General features: G+C 31.5%; 3 protein-coding genes across 4 annotated transcripts; 2 read left to right on the forward strand and 1 right to left on the reverse strand.

Annotated features, from left to right (window-relative positions):
• The first annotated feature begins 3,664 nt into the window (after positions 1-3,664).
• On the forward strand, positions 3,665-6,645 carry LOC11418752 (desumoylating isopeptidase 1). Of its 2 annotated transcripts, none has more exons than XM_003622885.4 (5): positions 3,665-3,821; positions 4,234-4,315; positions 4,395-4,492; positions 5,134-5,450; positions 6,100-6,645. In XM_003622885.4, the coding sequence occupies exons 2-5, from the start codon at positions 4,307-4,309 to the stop codon at positions 6,519-6,521; spliced, it is 846 nt and encodes a 281-aa protein (XP_003622933.1). In that variant the 5' UTR covers positions 3,665-3,821; positions 4,234-4,306; the 3' UTR covers positions 6,522-6,645. The 2 variants fall into 2 exon arrangements, with proteins under 2 accessions (XP_003622933.1, XP_024627136.1); XM_024771368.2 differs by lacking the exon at positions 3,665-3,821 and adding an exon at positions 3,832-3,907 and having other exon boundaries at positions 6,100-6,637.
• Positions 6,646-8,016: 1,371 nt separating this feature from the next.
• Positions 8,017-13,746, reverse strand: LOC11424134 (uncharacterized vacuolar membrane protein YML018C). Its single transcript, XM_003622888.4, has 3 exons — positions 12,760-13,746; positions 11,747-12,167; positions 8,017-8,550 (listed from the first exon to the last, which is right to left on the reverse strand). The coding sequence occupies exons 1-3, from the start codon at positions 13,333-13,335 to the stop codon at positions 8,222-8,224; spliced, it is 1,326 nt and encodes a 441-aa protein (XP_003622936.1). The 5' UTR covers positions 13,336-13,746; the 3' UTR covers positions 8,017-8,221.
• Positions 13,747-17,913: 4,167 nt separating this feature from the next.
• LOC11434449 (putative receptor protein kinase ZmPK1) lies at positions 17,914-20,716 on the forward strand. Its single transcript, XM_003622889.4, has one exon. The coding sequence runs from the start codon at positions 18,061-18,063 to the stop codon at positions 20,443-20,445; it is 2,385 nt and encodes a 794-aa protein (XP_003622937.2). The 5' UTR covers positions 17,914-18,060; the 3' UTR covers positions 20,446-20,716.
• The last annotated feature ends 5,638 nt before the right edge of the window (positions 20,717-26,354 follow it).

The raw sequence follows: 26,354 nt of genomic DNA on the forward strand, positions 1-26,354 counted from the left end.
ATATTTTAAAATATTAAATGAAGATTAAAAAAAAGAGTGCTTCAATAAACATGATTTTCTATAAACACTAATTTTTCACTAATCTACTTAATTTGTTGTTAAATATGTGAAACATCCATCATTCTAGATGGTATTTACACTTCATAATTAATTAATAATCTTAAACTATTCAATTTACACATCATTTCTTACTTCTCTCTTGATCAATTATTGACTTAAGCTTCAAAGTGTTTATAGATGCATCACCACCTAATCTCTATCGTTCTCAACCGCATTCCCTCACCACGTAAGTCATATTCTCATTGCCGCATACCCTTACCACGTAAGTCATATTCTCATCGTCGTTCTCAACAGCATTCCCTCACCATGTAAGTCAGACTCTCGTCGAGAATGTTCTTAACTGAACACTTTCACTCTATAGAAGTTCTAAATTTTTTATGTTCATTCCGGTAATTTTTACTATTTTAAATTTGGATAATGCTAACAAGCACCCTAAGGACACTTGTTAAGAAAATTAAATCCTTAACAAATATCCTTAAAGCACTGATTAACATCTTCCTTTAAATTGATGAAGCCTTAAACTTAAAGGACAAGGCCATTCTTTGACCATATTAGTATGACAGTATTCATTGGTTTTATAGATAACTTTCCTCTATAGCTCTCACAAGTCTTCCGATGTGGGACTATTGGTTTAAACTTTGAAGGCTAAAGCCATTGGAGTTTGATACTCCAGTTCCCTTCAATCAGCTGCTGCCCTTAATTCGTAGGCCTGCTACATCAGAAGGTCTCTTCTTAAGTGGAACAATAGTATAGGGGAAAGCAATGCATCAAACTCAGCACTAGAGAACTGGTCTGTGTTTGTTAAGGATGGTAAGAGGTATGCAAAAAGGGATGTAACCAATTGAAGCACGAATAAATACACGGACTAATCCATAGAAATATAATGTTATATGTGTTGTTAAGAAGTACTCTCAAATCTCAATGTACTTCCGTCCGTTTCAAATATAAAAAAGATTCTTTTTTTTAGAGGTTTATTAAATAATGATTCTATCTGATTTACAATGAAGATCAAATACATTAATTGTTCAATGAACCTAAAAAAGAATATTTTCTTATATTTGAGATCGGAGAGTATATATAACATTGCAATGCGTTTGGATGTATAGTCTTGCTTTTACATCCAGCTAGTGCAGAGCACAAGTTTGTTGCTAGTTTTGATGAAAATTACGTACTAGCGAAAAGATGGGCACTTACGTGTCCGTCTTTCTACTCTTTTTATTACGCTAAAGTTTGAAAATTATATGAAATTTTGATTTTGATTAAAAGTATAAATATAAATATAAATGAATGTTGTTTTCAAATTAAAACAAATCAAACTAACATTGTCTATCTATTTCAATGACACAAACAATATAATCTAAATTCTTATCTTTTTAATGACACCAACAACAATCATTTATACTATATATAAAGAAAACAACTCCTTTCAACACTTTTGAGCTGTCTTCTTTTTATTAATTTGTTATTGTTGGAACACTAGTGTATAATGGAAAAAACTTGGAGTATACTAGTTGGTTTGTGGAGCCTTTGGAATGTAAACACAAGGATGGAGAAACTAGTGTAAAGTGTGAATTGAAAATTTTATGTCCCACGTTGGGTAGATCACACACTCTAGTAGTGTTTATATATGTGGGATATCACTTCCAAGGGTGTGCCCTTGGGGTACACACTTTTGTGAATGGAGTGAGCGCTTGCTAAAAATTATATATAAGACACACGCGCGCGCGACGACACCGCTCTCCGTCCGATTTTGGTGCTCAGAAAAATGAAAAAAATAATATTTTATTTTTTTGCTCCGAGATTCCCGCACACGGAGACCAAGTCTCACACGCGCAAGCTTCAGTTCCACGTTTCCACGTCGTGGGTTACCGTTGCTGGGTCGTGGGCTAACGTTGGCGGGTCGCGAACCGGGTCGGTGGAGAAAACGAGGTCAAATCCCCTCTATAAATAGAGAGCTCGGGATTTGCATTCTTCACTTCAAAACTGAGAATCGAATCCTCTTCTCTGGTTTTCTCCCCTTCTCATCTTCCTCGGTTTGTGTTGACGAACCGTTCTTTTCTTCCTCCTTCTTTGGTTTCTTAAGTGGTCTACGTACCATATTAGAGTGGTTTTTTGAAACCATATTGAGGTGTTATTCTCGAGCGATTTCTGGCAGTGCAGCCTTTAATCGTACAGATAGAATCTGGGCTGTTTTATCCTGGAGACGGTGCGGTTGCTAGTCTACCTTGCACACAATTTAGGTAGTGCCGCGAAACGTCTTAAAGAAAGCGACCTGGTCGTGACTCACCCCGGTAATAGTTTCAAAGCTCTGTCGTAATTTTTAAATTCCAAAACAACATTTATTATATATTTATATAATAAAATGAGATAATAATGTACTACTATTCAACCTAAATTGGGATTATCCGCTAAGAATTAAAGCTTCGGGTAGATCAAGAAAACAACATTATCAGCTGCAACAGGAGTATATTATAATTTCTTTTCTTTCAAAAATGCCATCAATTTTCAATACAAATAACACATGTAACAAATAGATAAAAATAAATTTAAATATTTAAAAAAATGTAACAAACACGATATAAATATATATATATATATATATATATATATATATATGTCTGATTTTTTTCCTTTATCATTTAAAATTTGTAACAAACTATATGAGTATATTTATACTTACTTTTTATTATCCTAATTATACCCTTAATTTGGTTTGTTATAATTAGAAAGCAACAAACATTTATATTTTTAGTTTTAATCAAAATTAAAATTTCATAAAAAAAACATGGTTCATAATTTTCAAATATTAGCGCAGTAAAAATAGCGGAAAGATGGGCACATGAGTGTTTGTCTTTTCGCTAGTTATTATAGAAAAAGTTGTTTTAGGATATAAGTGAGAAAATGAAAAAGTCAATCCAAAATATTATATTTTCATTATATATAGTATAGAAATACTCGATCTAGTTTGTTACACTTTTTAAAGCATATGAGAAATAGTTTGTTACACTTTTTAAAGCGCATAGGAAAAAAAATATATTTTGAATTCACTCCCATCAATTATCATTTTTTTAAAGAATAAAGGATAAAGAAAAAAATTGATATATCATGGACAATAAATATCGAATTTGTTACACTTTTTTAATATTTGAATTAACTTTTATCTATTTGTTATGTGCTATTTGTATTTAAAGTTGAGGATAACTTGAGAAAGAGAAAAAATCAGCCCAAAAATTAAAATGGATTATTTTTACTTCCATAGATAAATAATAGATGTTGTGTACTTTCATATTCTGACAAACTAAACTAATCTTTTTCAATGATATCAACAATATAATAAATATTATATCTTTCAAAAACTATAATAAATAATATTTTATAAATTCTTATCTTTTTTAATGACACAACAACAAAATTTGTTTAGAGGTTTTTTTTTCCTAAAAAAACAAAATTTGTTTAATGGAGGTATAATTAAAAGGAGAAAAAACTAAAATATGATGCATTCACATTAGCACATTTTTCTTGTTAACATTTTTCACATTAAGAAAACATGAAAAATAGAAGAAACACGTGGAGATAAATAAGTGGATGGTAGATGATTCTAGAAGGTGATAGATGCAACAGGAAAAGTGAAAAAACAATTGATGTCGTAGAAAATCTAAATCTCCAAAGCAATTTGTCTCTATTTATTTAACACCGCTTTCCCTTGTTCCGTGCTTTAACAACTAACGTGTTTTGTTTCTACTTTCATCATCTCCTTCATAGTAATCTCTCTCTCTCTCTCTCTCTCTCTCTCTCTCTCTCATTTGTGAATTTCCTCCAATTTTGGATTGTTATTTCGTTTTCAAAGGTAGATTTTGAAATAGATCTGTGATTTAGAATTGGGATTTACGTACTCCATTCTGGGTAAAACTGCTGTTTTTTTTAATGGGTTTTAAGTTTTTTAAAAGAAAATTACCTGGGTTTTAATGGATTTGTTTCTATTTGAAAAGGGTCATTTTGTTTTAGTTGTTTACTTTTGTTTGATTATTGTGTTGTAATGATTTTGATAATGATGAAAATTTTGAGGGTTTGTCTTGTGTATGAGAAATTGGAATTATTGGCAGAATGCATTGAATTAACATGTTTTCACTCAAAATTGTTGTTTTCTTTCTAACGTGTGTTTTATTCTGTTAGGTTCTATTGAAGAATTTACGATTCTGTTGAAGTGTTTTTGAGTGCTTGACTAATTTTCATTCAACTGTACTACATGGCTGAGGTATGTGACACATCAATGATACTTGCGGTGTTTTTATTTATCATGAGTCCTGACATTTAATTACTTTAATTGATTGCAGGAGGGTTACAGGGTTACTCTTAATGTTTATGATCTAAGCCAAGGACTTGCTCGACAGCTTTCAACGTCGTTTTTGGGGAAAGCTATTGAAGGGATATGGTGAGTGTTTTTTCCCCTTTGTTTTAGGTCCATGGTATAATGTTCATGATCTAATGGCTTAATTAGTTGTTTTATTTTAGAATTATGGATTAGATGGTTGTTTTATGTTTATGTTGTGTTGAATGAATGGAATTGACTTGGAACATTTGAACTATAAGGGACTGACACAGACACAGAGCACATACACAACACCGACACATTGGCATTGATAGTAACTTGAATAATGGAGGAAGTTGAATGTAACTGCATGTGTTAGTATCGTGAACATTGGCACGTGTCAGACACTGAACCCACCTTTAATCTGTAGTGTCGGTGCTAGATAGCTTTTAATTACTATAGGTTAATCATAGGTTTGTTTCTTTCGTCTGGTATCTTGAAGGTACATGCCAAAATCTTGGTTGTGCTATTTTTTGTTGGCATATTGAACGGTGGTGTCAATGGAAGATCGTAGAAGATAGTGGTATATTCACATTCTACTAATTATTTGACAAAATTTTGTACTAAATTGAGTATTGCGGGAGAATAGCAATTTGTTTAATTTCTATCAATATGATGGTTCTATAGTGTTAATACTATTTGATAACAATGATATTGAAAGGTTACATTTTTTTATAATTTCTGATATTGTTTTTATGCTTCAGGCACACAGGAATTGTGGTTTATGGCAATGAGTACTTCTTTGGTGGTGGCATACAACACTTGCCTGCTGGATCAACACCATACGGAACTCCACTCAAAGTGGTAGAGTTAGGAGTTACTCATGTTCCAAAGGACGTGTTTGAAATGTATTTGCAGGAAATCAATCCGCGGTACTTGCCTGAAACCTATAGTTTGCTTACTCACAACTGCAACAACTTCAGCAACGAAGTTGCTCAATTTTTGGTTGGTGCTACGATTCCTGATTATATTCTTCAGCTCCCTAATGAAGTTATGAGCAGCCCAATGGGTTCTCTTTTCTGTAAGTTATCATCTACAACACTTCACTCAAATCAGAAACTCTTCTTAGCTTGTAGACAGGGTTATGCTTTAGTATGTATAATATTTTGATATATTAGTAACAAAATACATTCAATCAAATCTTTATGGCATGTAGAAACTATTTAACCAATAACCATAGACAATTTAGAAATACTTTTTATAGGCATTTTCATCTAAATATTGTATGCTTTTGTTTCAAAATATATTTTTTTGTCTAATTAGAGTTCCGCATAGTATGCGACAACTGCTCTAGGACCTCTCGAGCCATGCTGTATATGTCCAATATGGCCGTGAGGGGGTATGTGACGAGTCCTACATTGATGACACATGGCCGGATAATGAGTTTTTAAGTAGGAGACATCTATATCTTACAAGTCGTTTTTATAGTGCTGAAATTCACCCACCCTTTCAAATATCCACTAGTGTCATCAGACAAGTCTAAATAAGTCATTATTAATACATCCTTAGCTTTTCTACTTAACCTTGCAGTTGCAGCAATTCGCTTGCATATTACAAGTAATTTTCAAACTACATTTGTTACTGTCTAAATTGAATATTTAATGTTCATGAATGTTTGTTCTGGTTAATACTGTAATTAATTACTTACGTCTATATCTTCAATTTGACAGTGCCAATGATTCAGAATTTAGAGACAACATTAAAATCCGGCGGAGTTCCACAAGTACCACAATTCAGGCCTACCACAGTGAGTCCTGCTTCAAATTTTGCCTCAGTCACCACCCAAAAGAGTTCAACTGCACCTAACTCATCCACAGAGAAAAAGGCTATTCCCAGTAAGGAAGTAGCAAAAGGCAAAGAAGAAGATAAGAAGACAGAAAATGCAGTGTCAGCTTCTGAAAAAGCAGCAGCAGCATCAAATGGTGTTGTAAAGGATCCTTTAGGTGATGCAAGGAGCAAGGTTCAAGATGAGATAATCAAAGAGTTTGCTGCAATAATGGCAACTGGGACAATGCGTGCTAGTGAAGCTGCAGCACTTGCTACTAGAAGAGTTATGGAAAGACATGGTCAGATGTCTGTGTCACAGAGTTAACAACACTTGTTTCTGTCATTTTTATTTTAATTTAGTTAACAATTTGTTATGTATACAATGTCACTGCAATTGTTTGTGGTGGATTTTTAAATTAAATTTGAGACACAATTTAATCACTCTCTTACTCTTTTGTGTGGATGTTTACATTTTGTTACTTTGCTTCTTGAATTTTATGGCGGAAATGGAATATATGCATTTGAAGTTGGTTAAATTATTGTATTTATAATTATATCATTTTTATAATATTATTAATTAATTAAATAACATTAAATAGGAATAATTTCATGAACAAATATCAAACACTAAAATAAAATTTATTTTGATCTTATTTGTCTAAACCATTTTTGTCAAATTTTTTGACTTGAACATAGTCAACCACAACGATGAAAGTATTTAAACATATGTATTATTTTATTATTTTCTCATTTAACTTTTTCTCAAATGTGTGAATGTGTTCAAATAGAATGTCCACATACGGATATACTTGTGACACAAGTATTTTTCATAGAATTGAAGTAGATGGAGGTTGCAGCTTGCAAGTGGGTCGCAGTTCAAAGATGCATGACCTCATGACATATGTGGATGAGTCAAACAAAGTGAGGTTGGAAGAAACATTCAGCATGTACTTGTCAATACGCGTTTTGACGTCAACTTCTTAACGCCTAAGATACCAATTATTGTACTTTGTGGGAAGTGGGAACGTTATTCATCATCAAAAATAAAACAAGTAATTGTTCTTTCTTGGTAATATACTTTGTTGTTTCTTTGTCAAGTATAAAAACCGAGGTCCCATGAACATAGCTCAGTTGGTAGGACAATGCATTATTATATGCAGGGATCGAAGTTCGAACTCCGGACACCCAACTTATTCACCTTATAAGATGAATTTTAGCCATTAGATTACCTGACAAAAAAAAAAAAACTGAGTATTAGACCACGGCTCATGCACATTGAACTTTTGAGGTTAGAACGTTTACCGCGGCAGCTAAAATTTTGTGAAGTTGGTCTTGCAAAACTTTGTACCTCTACTCCAATTCATTTTTTTTACGAGAAAACAGATAATGTAAAAATTAGAATGTGATTTCCTTAGATAATAGATAATCTCAAAAGTTTAACATTTTTTGTCAATTCTAAGGATTAACTTTTTTATTATTTTTTTAAAAGAAAACTTTAAGGATCAACTTGTTGATATATTTACTTTAGATATTTTATAATGATGATAGTATTTCTTGTTTACAAGAAATATCATGTTTAGTTCTCTCAAAAAAAAAAAAAATATAATGTTTAGTCTTGAGTTAGCAGCATATCAATCAAGCTATACAGTAATAAACATGAAAATGTGTATTGAAAAGCACTCAAAAGTGTCACATACATAGAGATGAAGCCTGAAAAAAGATATCATTCTTCTATTGTATATGTTTGTCTTTCAGCTAAAGACTTTCAGATAAATGTTCTCCCTGATTAGATCCCATTCATCATACTTATGATATTTGAATTATATTTTACTTAGGTTGTTTGTATTATTAATTAAATTAAAGTAATACAAAGCTCAGGGCAATTTACATGGCTTTCCAATTATAAAACTCTTGTACTATTTCCTCTAGTTCTTATTCTCCAGTGTTTGTATAGTAAGTATTACATTCTAGTTATTGCAACAAAATTGGCAGAACTAAAAAAATATTTTACAGTTGAACTAATAACTAAAAAGAATGCAATGTAGCAGCTGAATCTTGTGTTCTTGGCAAAGCATGCTCTTCATCTCTTATATTCACATCTTCATTTTTCAATTCCACAGCAGTAGTTTTTGTTGATTTGCTAAAAATTTCGGCTGGAATGTTGATTCCCGCAAAGCCGATCATGACAGCTACTGCTCCGAGGTAATTCATGAAGGGAGGAGAATGTCCGGTGATGGTATCAACAATGGCAGCCAATGGGACTTGAATTGTGAGTCCAGCTGTAGCTACTGTGGTTGATGTTAGAAGAACAGCCTTGGCCCATAAGTAATCACTCAACACATTGTCCAGCAATCCTAGTTTTGATAGGAAATAAAAAATGTACAGGTTAAATTATGTACAACGAGGGAAAAATCCATGGATTAAAGGGTAAAGTTAAAACCAAGAAAATCTTTGGCATGTTTGTTTGACAAAATGTTATGCGTTAAACTTTAATCACGAAACTGACACTATTTTCAGTTTGTTTCCAATTTTCAAAAATTTAAACATCTTGTTTCCAATGTTTCATGTATAAATATTTGAAATCAGAAATCACGATGAAAATAATGCGACAGTTTTGTAATCTAAAGCACAAACAGGTAATGAAAACAGAACATTTCTCAAATCAAACATGCTTTAGTTGTCTTGAAGGCAAACAAAAGTTGTGGACATTTGTTACATACAAAGCCATGATGGTCATGTCTATAAATAATTTACAACTCTTTGACATTCCAAGTGCAAATGCAGAGTTATAAATCTGCATATAAAGTCCTTTCGGAAGTAGCAGTGAAGTGTTTGCTCAATAGATTTTGCCCATTTATCAATGAAAAATAGAGTGATTGCAGTAACATGCCAATAAAACAACAAAATAATCTTCATTGTCCGCAAACAAAGATCCATACAACATAGTACGAACAATGGGAAGATCAACAATGAAGCATAGTGACACAAATGACCTTCCAGCCTCTCATCACCACACTAAGATTGTCATACATGAAGTAATGCATAGTTTTGTTTTCTAGGTTTGATAATTCTTATGAGTTTAATGGAGATGCACCAACATCCAATAAGAACTCATGGTATTGCCACGTAAGCACACTCTGTAACCACAATTTAAAAATAACTCATAATACTAGATTCCCAGATCAATACTATATGTTTGGGCAAATTGTGGGTGTCTTGTTCATGAAGTTAGAATGTATTTAGCACAAGATTTGTTTTAATTATGCCATTGCGTTTTCTTGTTAATGAAGAAATGGTCATAGATGGGGACCCATAAGAAGATAAGATAAATAGATAATGGTCTAAAGTTTAGATTTAGATAGAGAAAAAGAAGTGTTGGCATATAACTTGAAAAAGGAATGAGACTAAATTGACTGTTCTTTTGCCTCTTTATTATTGACAAATTGCACGAGAGTGGGAAAGAGAAAAGAGAATAACACAACCTTTGCAACCCAAATGAGAGTGATATCCACCTGACGTGTTTTTCACCCACACTCATGGAATACATCCCAAGAAAGACAACACGATCATTAACGAATTGGAAAATCAGTTAACGAATTGTGCTCTTGACCAATACTTAAGATGTCTCAAATATTTTAGACATACAAAACACATTAGAAGTGTTCCATTGGAAAATCAGAGAAGGGTTCTATCAGAAAATCAAATCAGGAATAAGGAATAAAAAACTAAGCAGGACAAAAAGTTGGCGACTTCTTTTTCCTTATGGACTAGGCTAGTCCATAAGGAAACAATTTCTAATTTTTTTAATATAAATTGAGAATCGATTCTCTCTTTTTTTATTTGTAATTCGGAAATTTGTTTTTTCCTTTAATTTGGAAATTAAAGAATACAAAATAATACAGAAATAAATGCTTTCTTAGAGAAAGCATTTATTTTTTTGATACAACGATTTCCATTGGTAGACTCAAGAATATGGAACGATTTCCATTGGTACACTCAAGAATCTGGACAAGTCCCAAGCTTTTTGTATAACGTTGCGTGGAGTCCTATCATAATAATCATCAACAGGAGTCAAAGGAACGGTCCCTTGTTCTCGTGTTTGCATATAAAGGACACCACTACTGGGTTCTGGGTTCAGGGGTAGCCTAGTCCACAAGGTTCCATTCTCGTTGAAAAAGGTATGGTTGTGCGTATACATATTGACCGTTCCCAGATCTCATAACAGATGGAACCATTTCTTAAATTCTAGCAGTAGTCAACCACAATCATAGAGTACGGAAGTGTTAAGTTTTTCTTATAACAGAAAACTAGCAAAGTGAAATGGTAAGAACCTGAAATTTATCTTTAAAAAAGAATTTATGATTTATAGCAACCTATACCTATTCATACAAATCTAAAATTATGGCATCATTTTTAGGGCTTCCTCTTATTACTATCAAGCAAGATTCTTTTTTTTTCCTTCTGTTTCAATCTAGCAAAGCTTAACATTTTGAAGGTAAAAACTTTGCACCAGGAACTATAATCAATTTGCTCTCAGATTAATTTTCATTTTAAGTTTATAAGAACCAATGTCAACCCTATGGTGGTTTATTATTTATTAATAAAGCTGCTACTCACAAACACATGCAATTGTACATATATAAATAACCAAGGTCTAAATGAGATTTGTCTCCTAAAGTGGAACTCATTTTAGAGGAAAAAGTGATTAGTTATAAGTTATGACTATTGACTGGGAAATCAATGTTGGAGGTTATGATACAATGCACACAACAACAAATTTATTTAAATCCACTATCTTGATTTTCTCATCAATAGTTGTAACTATCCAGTTATCTTTCTTAAAAGAACCCTTAAAGGAGCCAAATGCATCCTAAAGAATGCTTATTGGCATAGCTATTTGTAGAATACAACATGTAAAGGGCATGCACAAAGAGCAAAGGGTAGATAGGAATGCCATTCATAACCAAAGTTTTTACCAGAATGGGGTCTGATAGGACTATGTGTTTGGGCCTTGGCCAACTAAGAGTTAGTTGAGAGACTCACTGAAATTTAGAAACATTTATGTTGTAAAAGAGAGGGAAGGGTAATGTGTAACTAATGGAGAAATATTGTTAGAGTTGGTTAGAAGAGATTCCTCTCTGGTTAGGAGCAATGTGCTCTGGTAGGAGTGTTCACACTCTGGTTTATCTCTTTCATTTTATGTTTTCACCATTGTAGAGCTCTTCATCTTTATCATTCAATAATACACAGTTTCATTATCATGATTTTACGAGTTCTATCAGGGTCAGATGCATAGATGAAATAATATCTTAATTTTAAATCATGTTAATGTTCAACCTTTTAAATGTAAATCCATCTTAATAGTTTAGCATATAATCATGACAGTCATTTATTTGATCTACTCTTAATAGTTTAACATATAATCATGACAGTCATTTATTTGATCTAATCTTAATAGTTTAGCAAATAACAATCTCATTTCTATAACAAAATGCAACTTAGCGACCTTATCAAATTCCAAAGAAAATGTATAAGATAGTGAATACAAACCTTTGCCAATAATCAGACCAAGCTGCTTCCAAGTAAGCATATAAAAAGGTTCAGCCTTGGTGAAATTGAGTATGAGGGCAACTGGAAGAAAAAGTAAAACATTGAAAAGCCCTAAAAATCCAAGAAACTGAGCCATACTAGCTTCACCATTCTTTCCCTCATCATCATTTAATTTCTTGCGAATAAGAGTGATATACACTGCATACAATCCCGCTGAAGAAAGTGCAAAAATGTCTCCAAGAAGAGGATTTGAGGCAACTGTTCTTAAACCAGATTGTGAATCACCAAGACTTACAATTATTGTTCCTCCCATGCAGAGAAGAACACTAAAGAGCTTTAACCAAGCAAACTTTTCTCCCAAAAGAGCTAGTGAAACCAAGAAGGTAAAGAGACTGGATGCACTGCTTAAGATTGTATTTGACTGCACATAACATGAAAAAGTAACTAATTTAGAGGTGTGTTATTTTGACACAAAATGTGACAACACAATTTGGATAGTAAATCCAAATCAAATACATGGTTATTTACGTTTAGTAAATGATTAATGACTAAAACAAGGTGTCACAACTCATTGCCCATTCACAAAACACAATTAACCATGATTTTGACCAAAATTTTTCGGTGTATGTTTGAACAGAAATCGTGGTTAATAGATATCATATCATGTATATTTGAAAACTTAAGAATCATGTATATATGAACATAATTTGGAGGGTAAAAACTTATAATGGATACCTTATTTATTTGAATACCTAGAAATCACGGTTAATGACATTCAAAATTGTGGTTAATTGCGTTCAATGAATAATTAATAAGTTGGAACACCTTGTTATATTCATTAACTACTCATTGAAAGTAAATAGCCATATACTCGAATGCCATTAACTATCGAAATTGTTTTCGATTTCTTTTGTCAGCTTTGTATGTCAAACCATAATTTCTGCTAATTTAAGCAAAGTAATGAAGTGAAACAAAACTTAAAAGTAAAGACAAAAAATTCCGCATTCACTCACCGTAACTGTAGTATACTTCAAGGACAAGTTAAAAGTGAGTTGAGCAAAAAACCAGAACGGGCATATCAATAAACTAACTTTAGCGACTCTGCAACGAGTCCAACGCCCTTTCTCATCCAACCCCTTTTGATCAACATTTTCAACCAAACCAACCCGACCAACCAATCCTCCAACTACATCATCCGAAGGCAGCAATTCAGAACCATCGTTCCTATCAACAATCCCATCCACCTCATCAATAACCAACGACTCCACAACTTCACCGCTTGCCTCATTATCTCTAAGAAGTATCGCCTGCTCCGACTCCCCTAACCTCCCTTTTAAACTCTTATCACTCTTCCAAAACAATAAACTTCCATAAGAATCCTCCAAATACCTCCCAATTTCAACAATTGGAATCAACACCACAAACAATGAATTGCATATGTAAGTAACAAGAAATGGCGACACACCAGCATCTACAACAGATTGCACTACAAAACTAGCAGCTATCCATATTATTGCAACAGCTATTATATATATCAAACCTAAACCCCATTTCCAAGCTTTACTATCCAAATCTTTTGAACCCACCATTATCTATATATCACCAAAAACCCTTCTCAAAATTCAAAATCTAGCATACCCAGAAATCAAAACACGTTCTAATTGAAAAATTATCAATACCCATTTTGCAATTCTAGAAAATAATCACCTACAAGCTACAAAAAAGTCGTAAATTGGATCAAAGAGTTAAACTTTGAAGGAGAATATCATAATCTGACACAGTACGATGTACCTGTCGGATAATCAAAATCGGTGGAAACAGATTTTCTATGATGTTGTTCTGCGAAGCTAATTCTTCGTAGAAATTGAATCCAAATTATGGGTTGGATCTGAATTTGTGAATTATTCAAATTTTCGTTATGAAATCGGTCGAAAAAGTTGCAAACAAAAATCTATTGGTAATTTTTTTTTGAGGGAAAATCTATTGGTAAATGTTATTCGCACCCCACTTTTTTCCTAATACAATCACCTAGGACCTAATATAAAAAGAGTTTAATAGATTTATTTTTTATTTTTTTTAAGGAAGTTTAATAGATTTATTTAAACCGTCCTCCAAAAAACCAAAAAGAAAACACTATGTTATTTAAGAAAAAAATCAAATGTATTCCCATGTATTATTTTGTTATATAATCACTTTTTTTAAAATAACAATCAAATGTCATTTAAGAAAAAAATAACAATCAAATGTTCAACTCTCCCCCTAAAAAATGTTCAATTCTTATTTCAATTGTTGGTGTAAAACTAGACTAACAAGTATTTGAGTAAACAATTCTTATTGTAAATTCTATTTTCGTGAACAAACAATTAGTTTAGTTTTTTTATTTTTTTTTATTTTTATATATAAGGTTGTTGATGCAAAAGGCATCAACTATAAATTAAAAAAAAGAAACCAAAAAGAATGGGGACATAAAGCCTTAACCTTTGAATCATTTACAAACCTATAACAGAGTAAGCTTAACATATCTCTAATGTAATCAACTCTAACTTATAAGTAAATTTCATTCATCCATAAAATAGAATTATACGACATACCAATATATACACGACACACCATAAAATATAATTAGTTTAGTTTTTGAATACGAAAGAGATTGTTTTCATAGGGAGTCAAGTATAATTGTAAATATATTTTTATTGTCTTTTTTGTTAGTAATTTTATGGAGTAAATTAACCGAGAAAAAATATATGTGAGATTTTCAAAGATTAACATGACTAATAAGTTAGAAAATTTGAAGATATAATTGCAATTTCAATATACATTTTTTTTAGGAAACAATTTCAATATACATGAATACTATAATAGATAGCGAGAAGATGGGGCACTCCACTCTTTTTATTACGCTAACGTTTGAAAATTATTAATGGTGTTTTTTTTTATGAAAATTTTGATTTGGATTAAAACCAATAAATAAATGTTTGTTGCTTTTAAGTTATAACAAACCAAGATAATCAGGATTATGTTATAACAAATCAAGCTAATCATGATTATTAATTTCGACCACATCAAAAATATAACAAAAAAATATAATCTAATTTTTTTTAATGACACCAACAATGATCTTTATTATAGAAAAAGTTGTTTAATGATATAATTGAAATAATGAAAAGTAAGTATAAATATACTCATATAGTTTGTTACACTTTTTAAATAATATTGGAAAAATAAACCAGACATATATTTATTCATATCGTGTTTGTTACATTTTTTTAATATTTATATTTATTCTTGTCTATTTGTTACATGTGTTATTTGTATTTAAAATTGAGGGTATTTTTGGAAATAAAAATCCAGCCCAAAAAAATTAAAAGGGGTTGTTTTCTTTATATATAACTAGCGAAAAAGACGGGCACGGAGCTAACGTTTGAAAATTATGTACGATATTTTTTTATGAAATTTTGGTTTTGATTGAAAGTAAAAATATAAATGTTTGTGTTTTTTAATGACACGAACAACAATCTTTATTATAAAAAAAGTTGTTTAAGAGTACAATTGAAATAATGAAAAGGTAAGTACAAATATACTCATATAATTTGTTATACTTTTTAAATGATAAAAGAAAAAAAACAGATATACATATATTCATATCGTGTTTGTTATATTTGTTTTAATATTTAAATTTATTCTTATCTGTTTGTTACATGTACTATTTGTATTGAAAATTGAGGGTATTTTTGGAAAGAAAAATCCAACCCAAAAGTGCTGAATTGGGTAGTTTTCTTTATATATAGTATAAATATAGTATAAATATAGAAGTATAGATATAGATATCACCTCACACATTTAGAGATTAATTTATTTATTTTAGATTAAAATGATTGTTTACTCTTTTTTTATTTTATAAAAATAATTATTGTTTACTCTATTTTAAGTCCTGGTTTCTTACTATTTTATTGTGTAAAAACACATTTTTTTTTTATTTTTTAACAAAGTAGTTTAAGAAAAATCGTCATTTTTGTGTGTTTGGTTTTCGAGGCTTATATATTTTTAGGAAATGCTAACTAACGAGTGTCGTTAAGGCATTGTTTAAGAATAAAAAAAAAATTACATTAAAAATTGTGTAGTTATGACTTTTATATACTTTTGATTTGTATTTTTTTAAACAAACCTTCTTTTTATGGGTTCCTTGAACAATATTCTTAGATCACTTGTCGGCAAGAATCTATATTTTATTTATTGTAGAAAAAAATATATGTGGATAGAGTTGTTTGCATATTTATTAGAGGATTCAAATAATTAGGGTCAAAAGTATGAGTTGGTTGGTTAACATTTTCTAAGATATATATGAATTGAAGTGTATTATTGTTGCATATATGAATTGAAGTGTATTATTGTTGCATTCAAAATACTAAAATAGGAGTTGAAAAAAAAAACACAAAATAATAATTAGCATTCCTCTTTTTCTTATATATTTACATTATAAAAAGCAACCGCAAATTAGAAGACGAAAAATTGACAGACAAAATTATTGACAAATTTAAATTTTTCATGTATTCTAGTTAACAATTTTTTATTTTTCATTTTTCATAATTGAAAATCTCACTTCAAGAGCTTACATTGCATCCATGAATAATATGGATTTCTCGTTTACACTATTTCTTCTAATATTAATCTTTTCATTCAAATCTTCATCTTCTTTTTTATCATCATTGAGAAAGGGTTCATCCATCTCAGTAGAAAATCCACAAGACAAAATCATCTCACAAAATGGCAGATTCTCTACTGGATAGAGTTTTTTTTTCTATTGACAAGAATATGTGGATAGAGTTGTTTTCATATTTATTAGAAGATTCAAATAAGTAGGGTCAAAAGGAAGAGGATTTAGTTGGCTAACATTTTCAAAGATATTTATGAATTAAAGTGTATTATTGTTGCATTCAAAATATTAAAATGGGAATTTTGTCAAAAAAATAATATTAAAATGGGAATTGAAAAAACAAATACATAAATTAATAATTGTTCCCCTAAAAAAAATTGTTATTCATTTCTAATGCATCTGTCAAAAAAAAATTCTAATGCAATTCCATAATAAAAAACATTATATCATGTTCATCTATTGACTCCATAGTTTTAAAACTCATCTCGATAATTGATTCGGCGGAGATGTTGAGTTATTGAGTCAATGATCGAACTGTTGAATTATTAACTCAAATTCTTAAATTAATGTTGAATAGATATTTAGAAGATTCACGGTGAGTAAAACTAAAATAATGACACCTTTGAATTCAAAAGAAATTATTGGCAACAAATCACTTTACTGAATTAATACAAAATTACAAATCAATCCCTTGATCATATCATAACCATATCAAACAAAAAATGAACAGAATCCCAGAAATACAGGTATTACATGTGCACATGCAATATTTAAATGCCCTTTTTTCTACACTCGTTGAAATGTTTTTTTTAGAGGATTCATATGCTATTTTTTTTTTTTTTCAAGATTTAAATGATTTTCTTATTAACGTATATATATGCATAACTAACGCACTCTCTGTAAGCTTAGTTTGATAAGGACAATGAAGGATATATGCAAGGTTTGAGGTTCGAACCTCGGACACCAATAAAAAACATATATGCATAACTAACACACCCTCCGATTATTATTATAAGCAAAAATTAATATTTTAGATTTATTCATTAAATAATATATGTGATCTATAATAAATATCATATACATCATTAATTAAATAAACAATGATCGGAGGTTGTACTACAGTTGTTTGAAACAAATACCAAAATAATTATTGACACAATCAAAGTCAATACAAATCAATAATGACAATAAATAAATCAAAACAAGAAATCAAAGTAAGAATATGCAAAGTAAAACTGAAAAAAAAAGATGTCGTTTTTCTGATTTAGCAAAAAAATTAATAAAAAAAAATTGTTAGACCGGTCCGATTCGAAAACCGGTCGGGTCTTTGGTTTTTACCGGTTCTCACCGATTCTTATCGGGCCAATTACATGGCCGATCTAATTGCTTGCTCGACCCGGTCTACTCATCGGTTCCCGGTCAAACTGGTCCGACTGGCCGAGTCGATACTTGTTTTAAAACTATGATTGACTTTAAATTTTATATATTACATTATAAAAAGTTTAATTAGTAACAAAAATTAGAAGACGAAAAATTGACAGACAAAATTATTGACAAATTTCAGTTTTTCAATTTCTAACATTGATAGCTAATCTGTATTCTAGTTATCTAGTAGTAGTAGATAATAGAAAATCTCACTTCAAGAGCTTGCATTGCATCCATGAATAATATGGATTTCTCATTCACACTCTTTCTTCTAGTATTGGCCTTTTCATTCAAATCTTCATCTTCTTTTTTATCATCATTGAGAAAGGGTTCATCCATCTCAGTAGAAAATCCACAAGACCAAATCATCTCACAAAATGGCATGTTCTCTGCTGGTTTTACTTCCATTGGTGAAAATTCATATTCCTTTGCCATATGGTTCACAGAACCAACTTCCCTTGACCTCAACAAGACCATCATTTGGATGGCGAATCGCGACCAACCGGTTAACGGAAAACGAACCAAACTTTCCCTTTTAAACACAGGAAACATTGTATTGCTTGATGTTTCATTAAACAATGTTTGGTCTTCAAACACTGCATCATTGAAACCATTAGAATTGCATCTCAAAAATGATGGAAATCTTGTGTTGCGTGAGCTTCAAGGAATCAACATTTTGTGGCAGAGTTTTGACTCTCCAACAGATACTCTCCTTCCAGGTCAACCTCTTACAAGATATACAAAGCTTGTATCTTCAATAAGTGAGAGTAATCATTCTTCTGGCTTCTATATGTTCTTCTTTGATGATGAAAACATTCTCGGTCTTCATTACGACGGTCGCGATGTTTCTAGCTCTTATTGGCCAAGTCCTTGGCTGCTAAGTTGGGATGTTGGCAGATCTAATTTCAATAGTAGCAGAAATGCAGTGTTGGATTCTTTTGGTAGTTTCCATTCATCAGATAATTTCACTTTTTCAACTTCTGATTATGGAACTGTTCTGCAAAGAATGATGAAATTGGATTCTGATGGTGTTGTGAGAGTGTATAGCAGAACGAATGTGTCACAGAATTGGTATGTTTCATGGCAAGCCTTTACAGGTACTTGTTTAGTTCATGGAATTTGTGGAGCTAATAGTACATGTAGTTATAGTCCTAAGATTGGAAGAAAATGCTCTTGTATTCCAGGGTATAGAATGAACAATCCTAATGATTGGTCTTATGGTTGTGAACCTATGTTTGATTTCACTTGCAATAAAAGTGAGTCAACATTTTTAGAGATAAAAAATGTTGAGTTTTATGGCTATGATTTTCATTATATTGAAATTTGTAACTATAGTGCTTGTTTGGATTTATGCATACAAGATTGTAATTGCAAAGCATTTCAACACTCATATTGGGAGAAAAAAGGCTTGTATAGGTGTTTTACAAAAACACAATTGCAAAATGGAAGGTTTTATCCAAGCTTTAAAGGATCGACGTACTTGAGATTGCCTAAAGGTAGTACCTTCTCTAAAAGAGAATCTTCCGATCCAAGTGACGATATTTGTTCAGAAAAACTTCAAAGAGTTTATGTCAAAGAAAGTGAAAACCATTTCGTGAAGTTTTTTCTATGGTTTGCCACCGCGATTGGAGCTTTAGAAACCGTCTTCATTTTCTCCGTTTGGTGTTCCTTGTTTAGGTCACGCCAAAAGACTTATGCAGACCAACACGGCTACCATCTAGCGGAATTAGGGTTTAGAAAATACAGTTACTTAGAGCTAAAGAAAGCAACAAAAGGGTTCAGCCAAGAGATTGGAAGAGGTGGAGGAGGTGTTGTATACAAAGGCATATTATCTGATGGAAGACATGCTGCAATAAAGAGACTTTACAATGCACAACAAGGTGAAGGTGAATTTCTAGCTGAAGTAGGAATCATTGGAAGGCTTAATCACATGAATTTGATCGAAATGTGGGGATATTGCGCTGAGGGAAAATATAGACTATTGGTTTACGAGTACATGGAAAATGGTTCTTTAGCCGAAAACTTATCGGCTAATAAACTTGATTGGAGTAAAAGGTACAAAATTGCTTTATCAATAGGAAGAGTTTTAGCATATCTACATGAAGAATGTTTGGAATGGATTTTACATTGTGATATAAAGCCGCAAAATATACTTCTTGATTCTAACTTCGAACCCAAGTTAGCGGATTTTGGATTGTCTAAGCTGCAAAACAGAAACAATCTCAACAATTCAAGTGTATCTATGATTAGAGGAACAAGAGGGTATATGGCCCCAGAATGGATTTTCAATTTGCCAATAACATCTAAAGTAGATGTTTATAGCTATGGAATAGTTGTATTGGAAATGATAACAGGAAAAAGTCCAACTACAGGTTTCAAGATTGTTAATGGAGAAGAGGAAAGTGATGGGAGGTTGGTTACATGGGTGAGAGAAAAAAGAGGCGGTAACATATCTTGGTTAGAGGAAATTGTTGACTCTCAAATTGGATTAAATTATGATAAAAGTAAAATGGAGATTATGGCTAAAGTTGCTTTGGATTGTGTTGTGGATGATAGAGATTCAAGGCCTACAATGAGTAGAGTAGTTGAGATGCTTCAATACCATGGAAGTGATATTTAGTTATGTACTCTCTTCGGTCACTGTCATGTAAAAATTGATTTTTTAGGTTCATTCAATAAATGATGTAAGTGGTCTATATATAGACTACATACGTCATTTATTGAATGAATATAAAAAGTGAACTTTTACTTATAATAGTGACTGGAAGAAGTATGCTACAAATACAGTACCTTCTCATTATTATGTTTTAATGTCATTCTTAAAATTTCATAGCTAGAGATATGTGAAGAATGTAAATTTTATTATTATTATTATTATTATTATATGTGAATGTATTTACCTTTCAAAGAAAAATATATATGTGTTGTGAATGAAAAAGAGGTAATGATGGTTAAAAGACTTGAGCATCTTTTACTATGAGAAAAACGAGTTGGAATCCTTTTATTTCTAAAAAAATGAAGCACTCTTTTTTACTTTCTAAATATACACAAAATATAGATATATTATTCACACCATGTAGCTGGAAATATAAAATTGATGAACCTCTCATGTCGTAAATTTTTGAAAATAACTTTTTTTTTTCTTTTGGTGGTGGCCGCGGTTTAAACCTCGACCTTATATATATTATGCATTGTCCATACCAACTGAGCTAAATTCACGAGGACAATTTTTAAAAATAACTTGACTTTGCTCTTGCAGTACCATAAATATTTGAAAATTATTTCATATTGCTAAGTTGAGAAAATCAATGGCTATTGTTGAACCAATAATAATGAGAAAATTATGATTTTGGTTTCCGCAAATATATATAAATTATGATTTTGGTTTCTGCAAATTAATGGCTATTGTTGAACCTCGACCTTATATATTCAATTTTTGTTGCATATATTCAATTATTTGCTTTTGTGCTGGCTACATTTTTAGTTTTTTTTTTTCTTAATGCAAATATTAGTAACTAGTTGTTATATTAGTTCTTTTTGTTCGAGTTTGAACTTATGACTTCTAACTTCTTATCTCTTTGTTCAAACCAGATGAGTTATTTAACCCATTCGTTTTTAGTCCTTGTAACATTTGTTAATGTTTAAATTAGTTCATGCAACAATTGTAATATTAAGTTTAGTAAATAGTGTTAGGAACACCTTATTTTCAACATTCTTCTACTATTCGATGAAATTAATGTGGATTTCATCACTTTATATGAAATCAATTTCTGAAGTATGAGACTTGCGTTAATTTCTTTCTTCTCACTTTTGGTAGACAGACAAAAATAGGATGAGAGCGTTTGGTAGACTTAGAATGAGAGCGTTTGTAGCACTCTTCTCACTTTTTTGGTAGACAGACGAAAACGAAATGACAATAATCATTTGAAAACTCTCACACATAAGTGAGGAATTCCAAATTCAGAACTCGAATCATGGTGACCAACCTAACTTTTTTGGTACCACAACAATTATTTTGTTAAACTCAGAACCGCAATAATGTTGTTATACAATGTTAAAAAGAAACACAGGAAAAAAGTAAACCATAAAATTAGTCATTGACTATGCGAGTCGTTATCAAATAAGTTCTTAACTAATTATGAATGTTTCAAGAAGGTCTCTGACTCTTTTAAATTTTAGTTATATTAGTCCTTCAAAAAATATGTTAAAAATTAAATTGATAGTAAATGAATAAACTTAGGGTCAAAGTGACATTAAATTGTTAGAATATAGAGACTGAATTGATAGCAAATGGTTAAACGTAGAGATTAATTTGAGACTTTGGGATCTTTTGTCTCCGTGAACTTAGCTTAGTTGACATGAATATTGCATAATATATGTAGATACTGAAGTTTAAATCCCAGACATCTTATTTCTTCACATTTAAAATGCAAGAGTTAAAAAAAAATAAGGTCGGAGACTTGGTTTAGGAAAACAAGGATAAAATATGTCCCCAGAGACTTTTAGTATGAAACAACGTTTCTTCATTGTGATGTCAGCAAATTTTATCCCAAAATTTTTTCTTCTTCAACTAAAGTGGCGTTGAATTTTTAGATGAAATAGAGACGTGACCTAAACGAAGATTAGGATTTGCATAAATGTGATAACGAGGGTTAAGTGAAATTAAGAAATAGAGTAGTATAATCTAACCTCAAAAAGTTGACATTACACCACTTGTAATGTTTGATTTTTGTAGAGCACTTATGATGTTTGATGTGGTATATGTTACGATATTATATTATTTAATTATATTCCAATGTGTATGTTTTATTTCTTTTCTAATTTGTTTTTACTAAACCTTATTTAAGTAGGGTTTTGAGATGAATATCTATTTTATTTGTTGGATATATTTAATTTAAGTCTTTTTATTCAATTATTTTGTGTCTTTTTTAATTATATTATTCAAAGGTTTTCATGCTTTCATTCAAATTAGTAGGACATACATAAGACAACGGTAAATAATCATTCGAATTAGGAAAGTGACATACCTAAGATAACATTGAATACTTACTCGAATTAGGAACTATCCAAGATAACAATGGATAACAGCCCGAATTGGAGAAATTGTTATAACAACGGTGAATGAACTTAGAAATAAGCCGAAGTCCTAATCTGAATGTTGCATAGTAATTTTACTCTTTCGTCTTTGGTAAGGTAGACAAGATATGGTTGTCTGTTGGTAGAACTATCAAGAGAAAATAGTATGCTGGTGTACTTTTAAGACTCATAGATGAGGGATTCTTTAAGAACTATAATTTAAGTCTATGCTTCAATTACCTCTAAGAGAGTAGGATCCCACCTAATACTTCCTACGAATGTGCACATTGCCTCTGCAATTGACCACCGACTTTGACGCACATATAACCTTTGTTGAATCTGGTGCAACTCAAGAGCTGAGAGGATAAAATCCCACAAACTCATCACTTAAATGGGTACCATTTAACCAATTCCTGAATAACTTGATTGTTACTTAATTCCAACAAATAGAAAGAGGGGATTCGAAGAATCCTATCCACCGCTAACATTTTGCAATAAAAAACAGGTTACCCCTAAACTCTCACTCTAAGCAAACAGATCAAATTGCACAAACTTCCCCCATTATTTTATTTTATTGTTTTATTTATTTATTTTCTGTTTTAAATAAGTAATGCAAATTTTCCAATTGAAACGACAATCATTGTGAATACAATACTCTACTTATCACTTTATTACTTGGTAACGATTCAATACACTTATCTAAATTGTTCATCAATATTTAAAAAAAAGTATTTTTATAAATGAAATTTATTTTTATAATTATTTAAAATTTAACAACAAAAGTTCGTTACATTTATGTTTTTGATAATGAAGGATATATTTATATACCAGTACTGAAGGATATGTTTATAAAATAACTCGGAAGGGAGGCATGTACACAAAGAGCATATTTCCTTTTTAGGAATGCTAAGGATAATATATTTTAAACGTTCTCTCTAACCTGCACTATTTTATTAAATGAAATTAATATATGTTCCATCACTTTAAATGGAATTCAATTTTAAAATATGAAACTCACTTTAATTTAAATCAATAATAAAAATAAATATTTAAAAAAGTGTTGAAAACAGAATGTTGTTAGCATTTCTTATTTATTTTTCTTCCTTTTTTCAAGGGATACAACTTACAAGTAGCATATTTAATTCATAATCATAATAAGTAGATGCAAGTAGCATATTTAATTCTCTCAACTGTCCTTTGGGCCTCTCTTCTCTCTACTGTTCTCATGATGCAGGTAGGGGCAAGAATTAAGTAGGCTAATAAATGCTATGTCAACCATAGAAGAATGGTTATGAGGGAATTTTGGTACCTTTCTCAAAGAGAAATTATATTTGAACAACTATTTTTAAACAATTTTTGTGACAACTTTCTATCTTATACTTACATTATTTTTTTACTTTATCTCTTTATTGCTTTGATTTTTATGCCACTATCTAAATTTCTTTGTATAAGTTAGTTGTCCAACAAGTTATCACAAGAAATGGTTGTTCAAATATCATTGTTGTTCTAAAAAATGTCATTTTTATTTTTTTAGTGTAGTAGTATTAACTACATCGTCCGGTCACTATTATAAGCAAAAAAACCATTTTTATGTTCATTCATTAAATGTTGTATGTAACCTAAATATAGACCACATACAACATTTAATGAATGAACCTAGAAAATGGTTTTTTGCTTATAATAGTGATCGGAGGGTGTACATTAGTATAAATCCTTAAAAAGTAAACCTACATTAATCGTAAAAAGTATTACCATAAAAAAATGACATTTTTTTAGTTATGTTGGCACTTCAAAACACCAATTTTTTTGGACAGAAAATAACTATCTCATTTCATTAATAAGAACATCTTGAATACAATCAGGTAATACAGTGAAAAGGTGGATACTAGCATATAATGTGACCACCCTAGTAAATCTATGAGCAACCTCATTTGCTTGTCTCCTAATAAAATCTACTCTTGATTTTGTGAAAAAGGATTAGAAAGTAGTCCTAGATTCTCTGATGATAGCTCCTAAATCAGATACATTATTTCTAGTGCTATGAAAACTTCCAGTGCTATGAAAACTATCTACTACCCTCTTAGAGTCAAGCTCGGAAATTACATTATTTAAATTCTGCTCTTTTGCCCATCATAAAAGGCCAATAGCTTCTCCCTTGGTAACATCTAAGAGTGGCGATTACCAACTGGTTCTGGCTTTCACTAACCTCCCGCGATCATCCCTAATGCATATCCCTATACCAACCCGGTTGCTTTCTTTGAAGAAAGCAGCATCTACATTGCATCTGAACTGACCTTCATCTGGCTTGCTCCAACTGTGTTGTCAACACGCTGTTGCTGTACACTAGCTCTATTGGGGCTATCTTGCGCGTTTTGCCAACCTGTTAGAAGATTAAGACCTCTGTCACGAACTGCTGCAGTAGTCATGACTTCATTCCTCCAGATATAATCATTTCCCTGTTTCCAAATAGACCACATAACGTAAGCCCAAATGACTCGTTGGCTCGATTCTAGCACTTGCAGTATTTCAAGCATGGTGACCCCAAAGCTGAGATTTAATTGAGCCTTTTGTTGAATTTTACTCCACATCCCTAATTGCTGCCAACACTGCACACTCTTTGTGCAATAAAAAAATAGGTGCATACTATCTTCATCCTCATTCGCGCATAAAGCACGAGTTTTTGTACAATTTACCCCTCTGTCTTGAAGTCGGACCCTTTTAGGAAGAGCATTTCTGCACGATCTCCATAGAAAAGTTTTCACTTTAGGAGGCACCTTAAGATTCCAAAGGAGTGCCCAATTTCCATCACACCGGTGATTACTTAAGTCCACATGTTGATTGAGACTGATGTGATATCCACTTGTAACGGAATATATACCATTTGTCTCTGCCTTCCACACTCTTCTATCGTATTAATTAGGTTCAAAAATAGGAGTACTAAGGATGCGATTAGTATCTTCGTCGCTAACAAGGTTCCTCAATAAACCAACATTCCAGAACCGAGTATGAGAGATGAATAGATCTGAAACAGTAAGCTCTTTGAATTCTTCTGGCAGCCATTTTGGCTTCTGTAAAACACCACCATCCACTAGCCATCGTTGGTCCCATACAAATATATCAGTACCTGAACCAATGCTCCATGTGTATCCTTCGCTAACAACTCTTTTGGCCCCCCAAATGCTGCGCCAGACGTAGCTTGGATTGTGACTAATCTTTGCGTCTAAGAAATCACACTTGTTAAAGTATTTTGCTTTGAATAATCTAGTGACAATGTTGTGCGGTTCGGTCATGATTTTCCAAGCTTGCGTTCCAAGCATAGCCTCATTAAAAGCGTGAAGATTCTTAAAACAAAGACCTCATTCCCTTTTGTGAATGCTAAGCTTTTCCCATGACATCCAGTTGATTCCTTTGGCGTTCCTTTTGTTATGACCCCACCAGAATGAATTCAACATT

This window comes from Medicago truncatula, chromosome 7, assembly GCF_003473485.1.
Source record: "Medicago truncatula cultivar Jemalong A17 chromosome 7, MtrunA17r5.0-ANR, whole genome shotgun sequence".
In the NCBI taxonomy this organism is placed as follows: Eukaryota; Viridiplantae; Streptophyta; class Magnoliopsida; order Fabales; family Fabaceae; genus Medicago; species Medicago truncatula.

Coding starts and splice junctions, on each gene's coding strand:
- LOC11418752 (XM_003622885.4), top strand. Junction 4,493..5,133: donor AAAGCTATTGAAGGGATATG/GTGAGTGTTTTT, acceptor TTTATGCTTCAG/GCACACAGGAATTGTGGTTT. Junction 5,451..6,099: donor CCCAATGGGTTCTCTTTTCT/GTAAGTTATCAT, acceptor TCAATTTGACAG/TGCCAATGATTCAGAATTTA.
- LOC11424134 (XM_003622888.4), bottom strand. CDS start 13,335: ATGGTGGGTTCAAAAGATTTGGATAGTAAAGCTTGGAAATGGGGTTTA. Junction 12,168..12,759: donor TGAAGTATACTACAGTTACG/GTGAGTGAATGC, acceptor TGTTATGTGCAG/TCAAATACAATCTTAAGCAG. Junction 8,551..11,746: donor TGGTCTGATTATTGGCAAAG/GTTTGTATTCAC, acceptor TATCAAAACTAG/GATTGCTGGACAATGTGTTG.
- LOC11434449 (XM_003622889.4), top strand. CDS start 18,061: ATGAATAATATGGATTTCTCATTCACACTCTTTCTTCTAGTATTGGCC.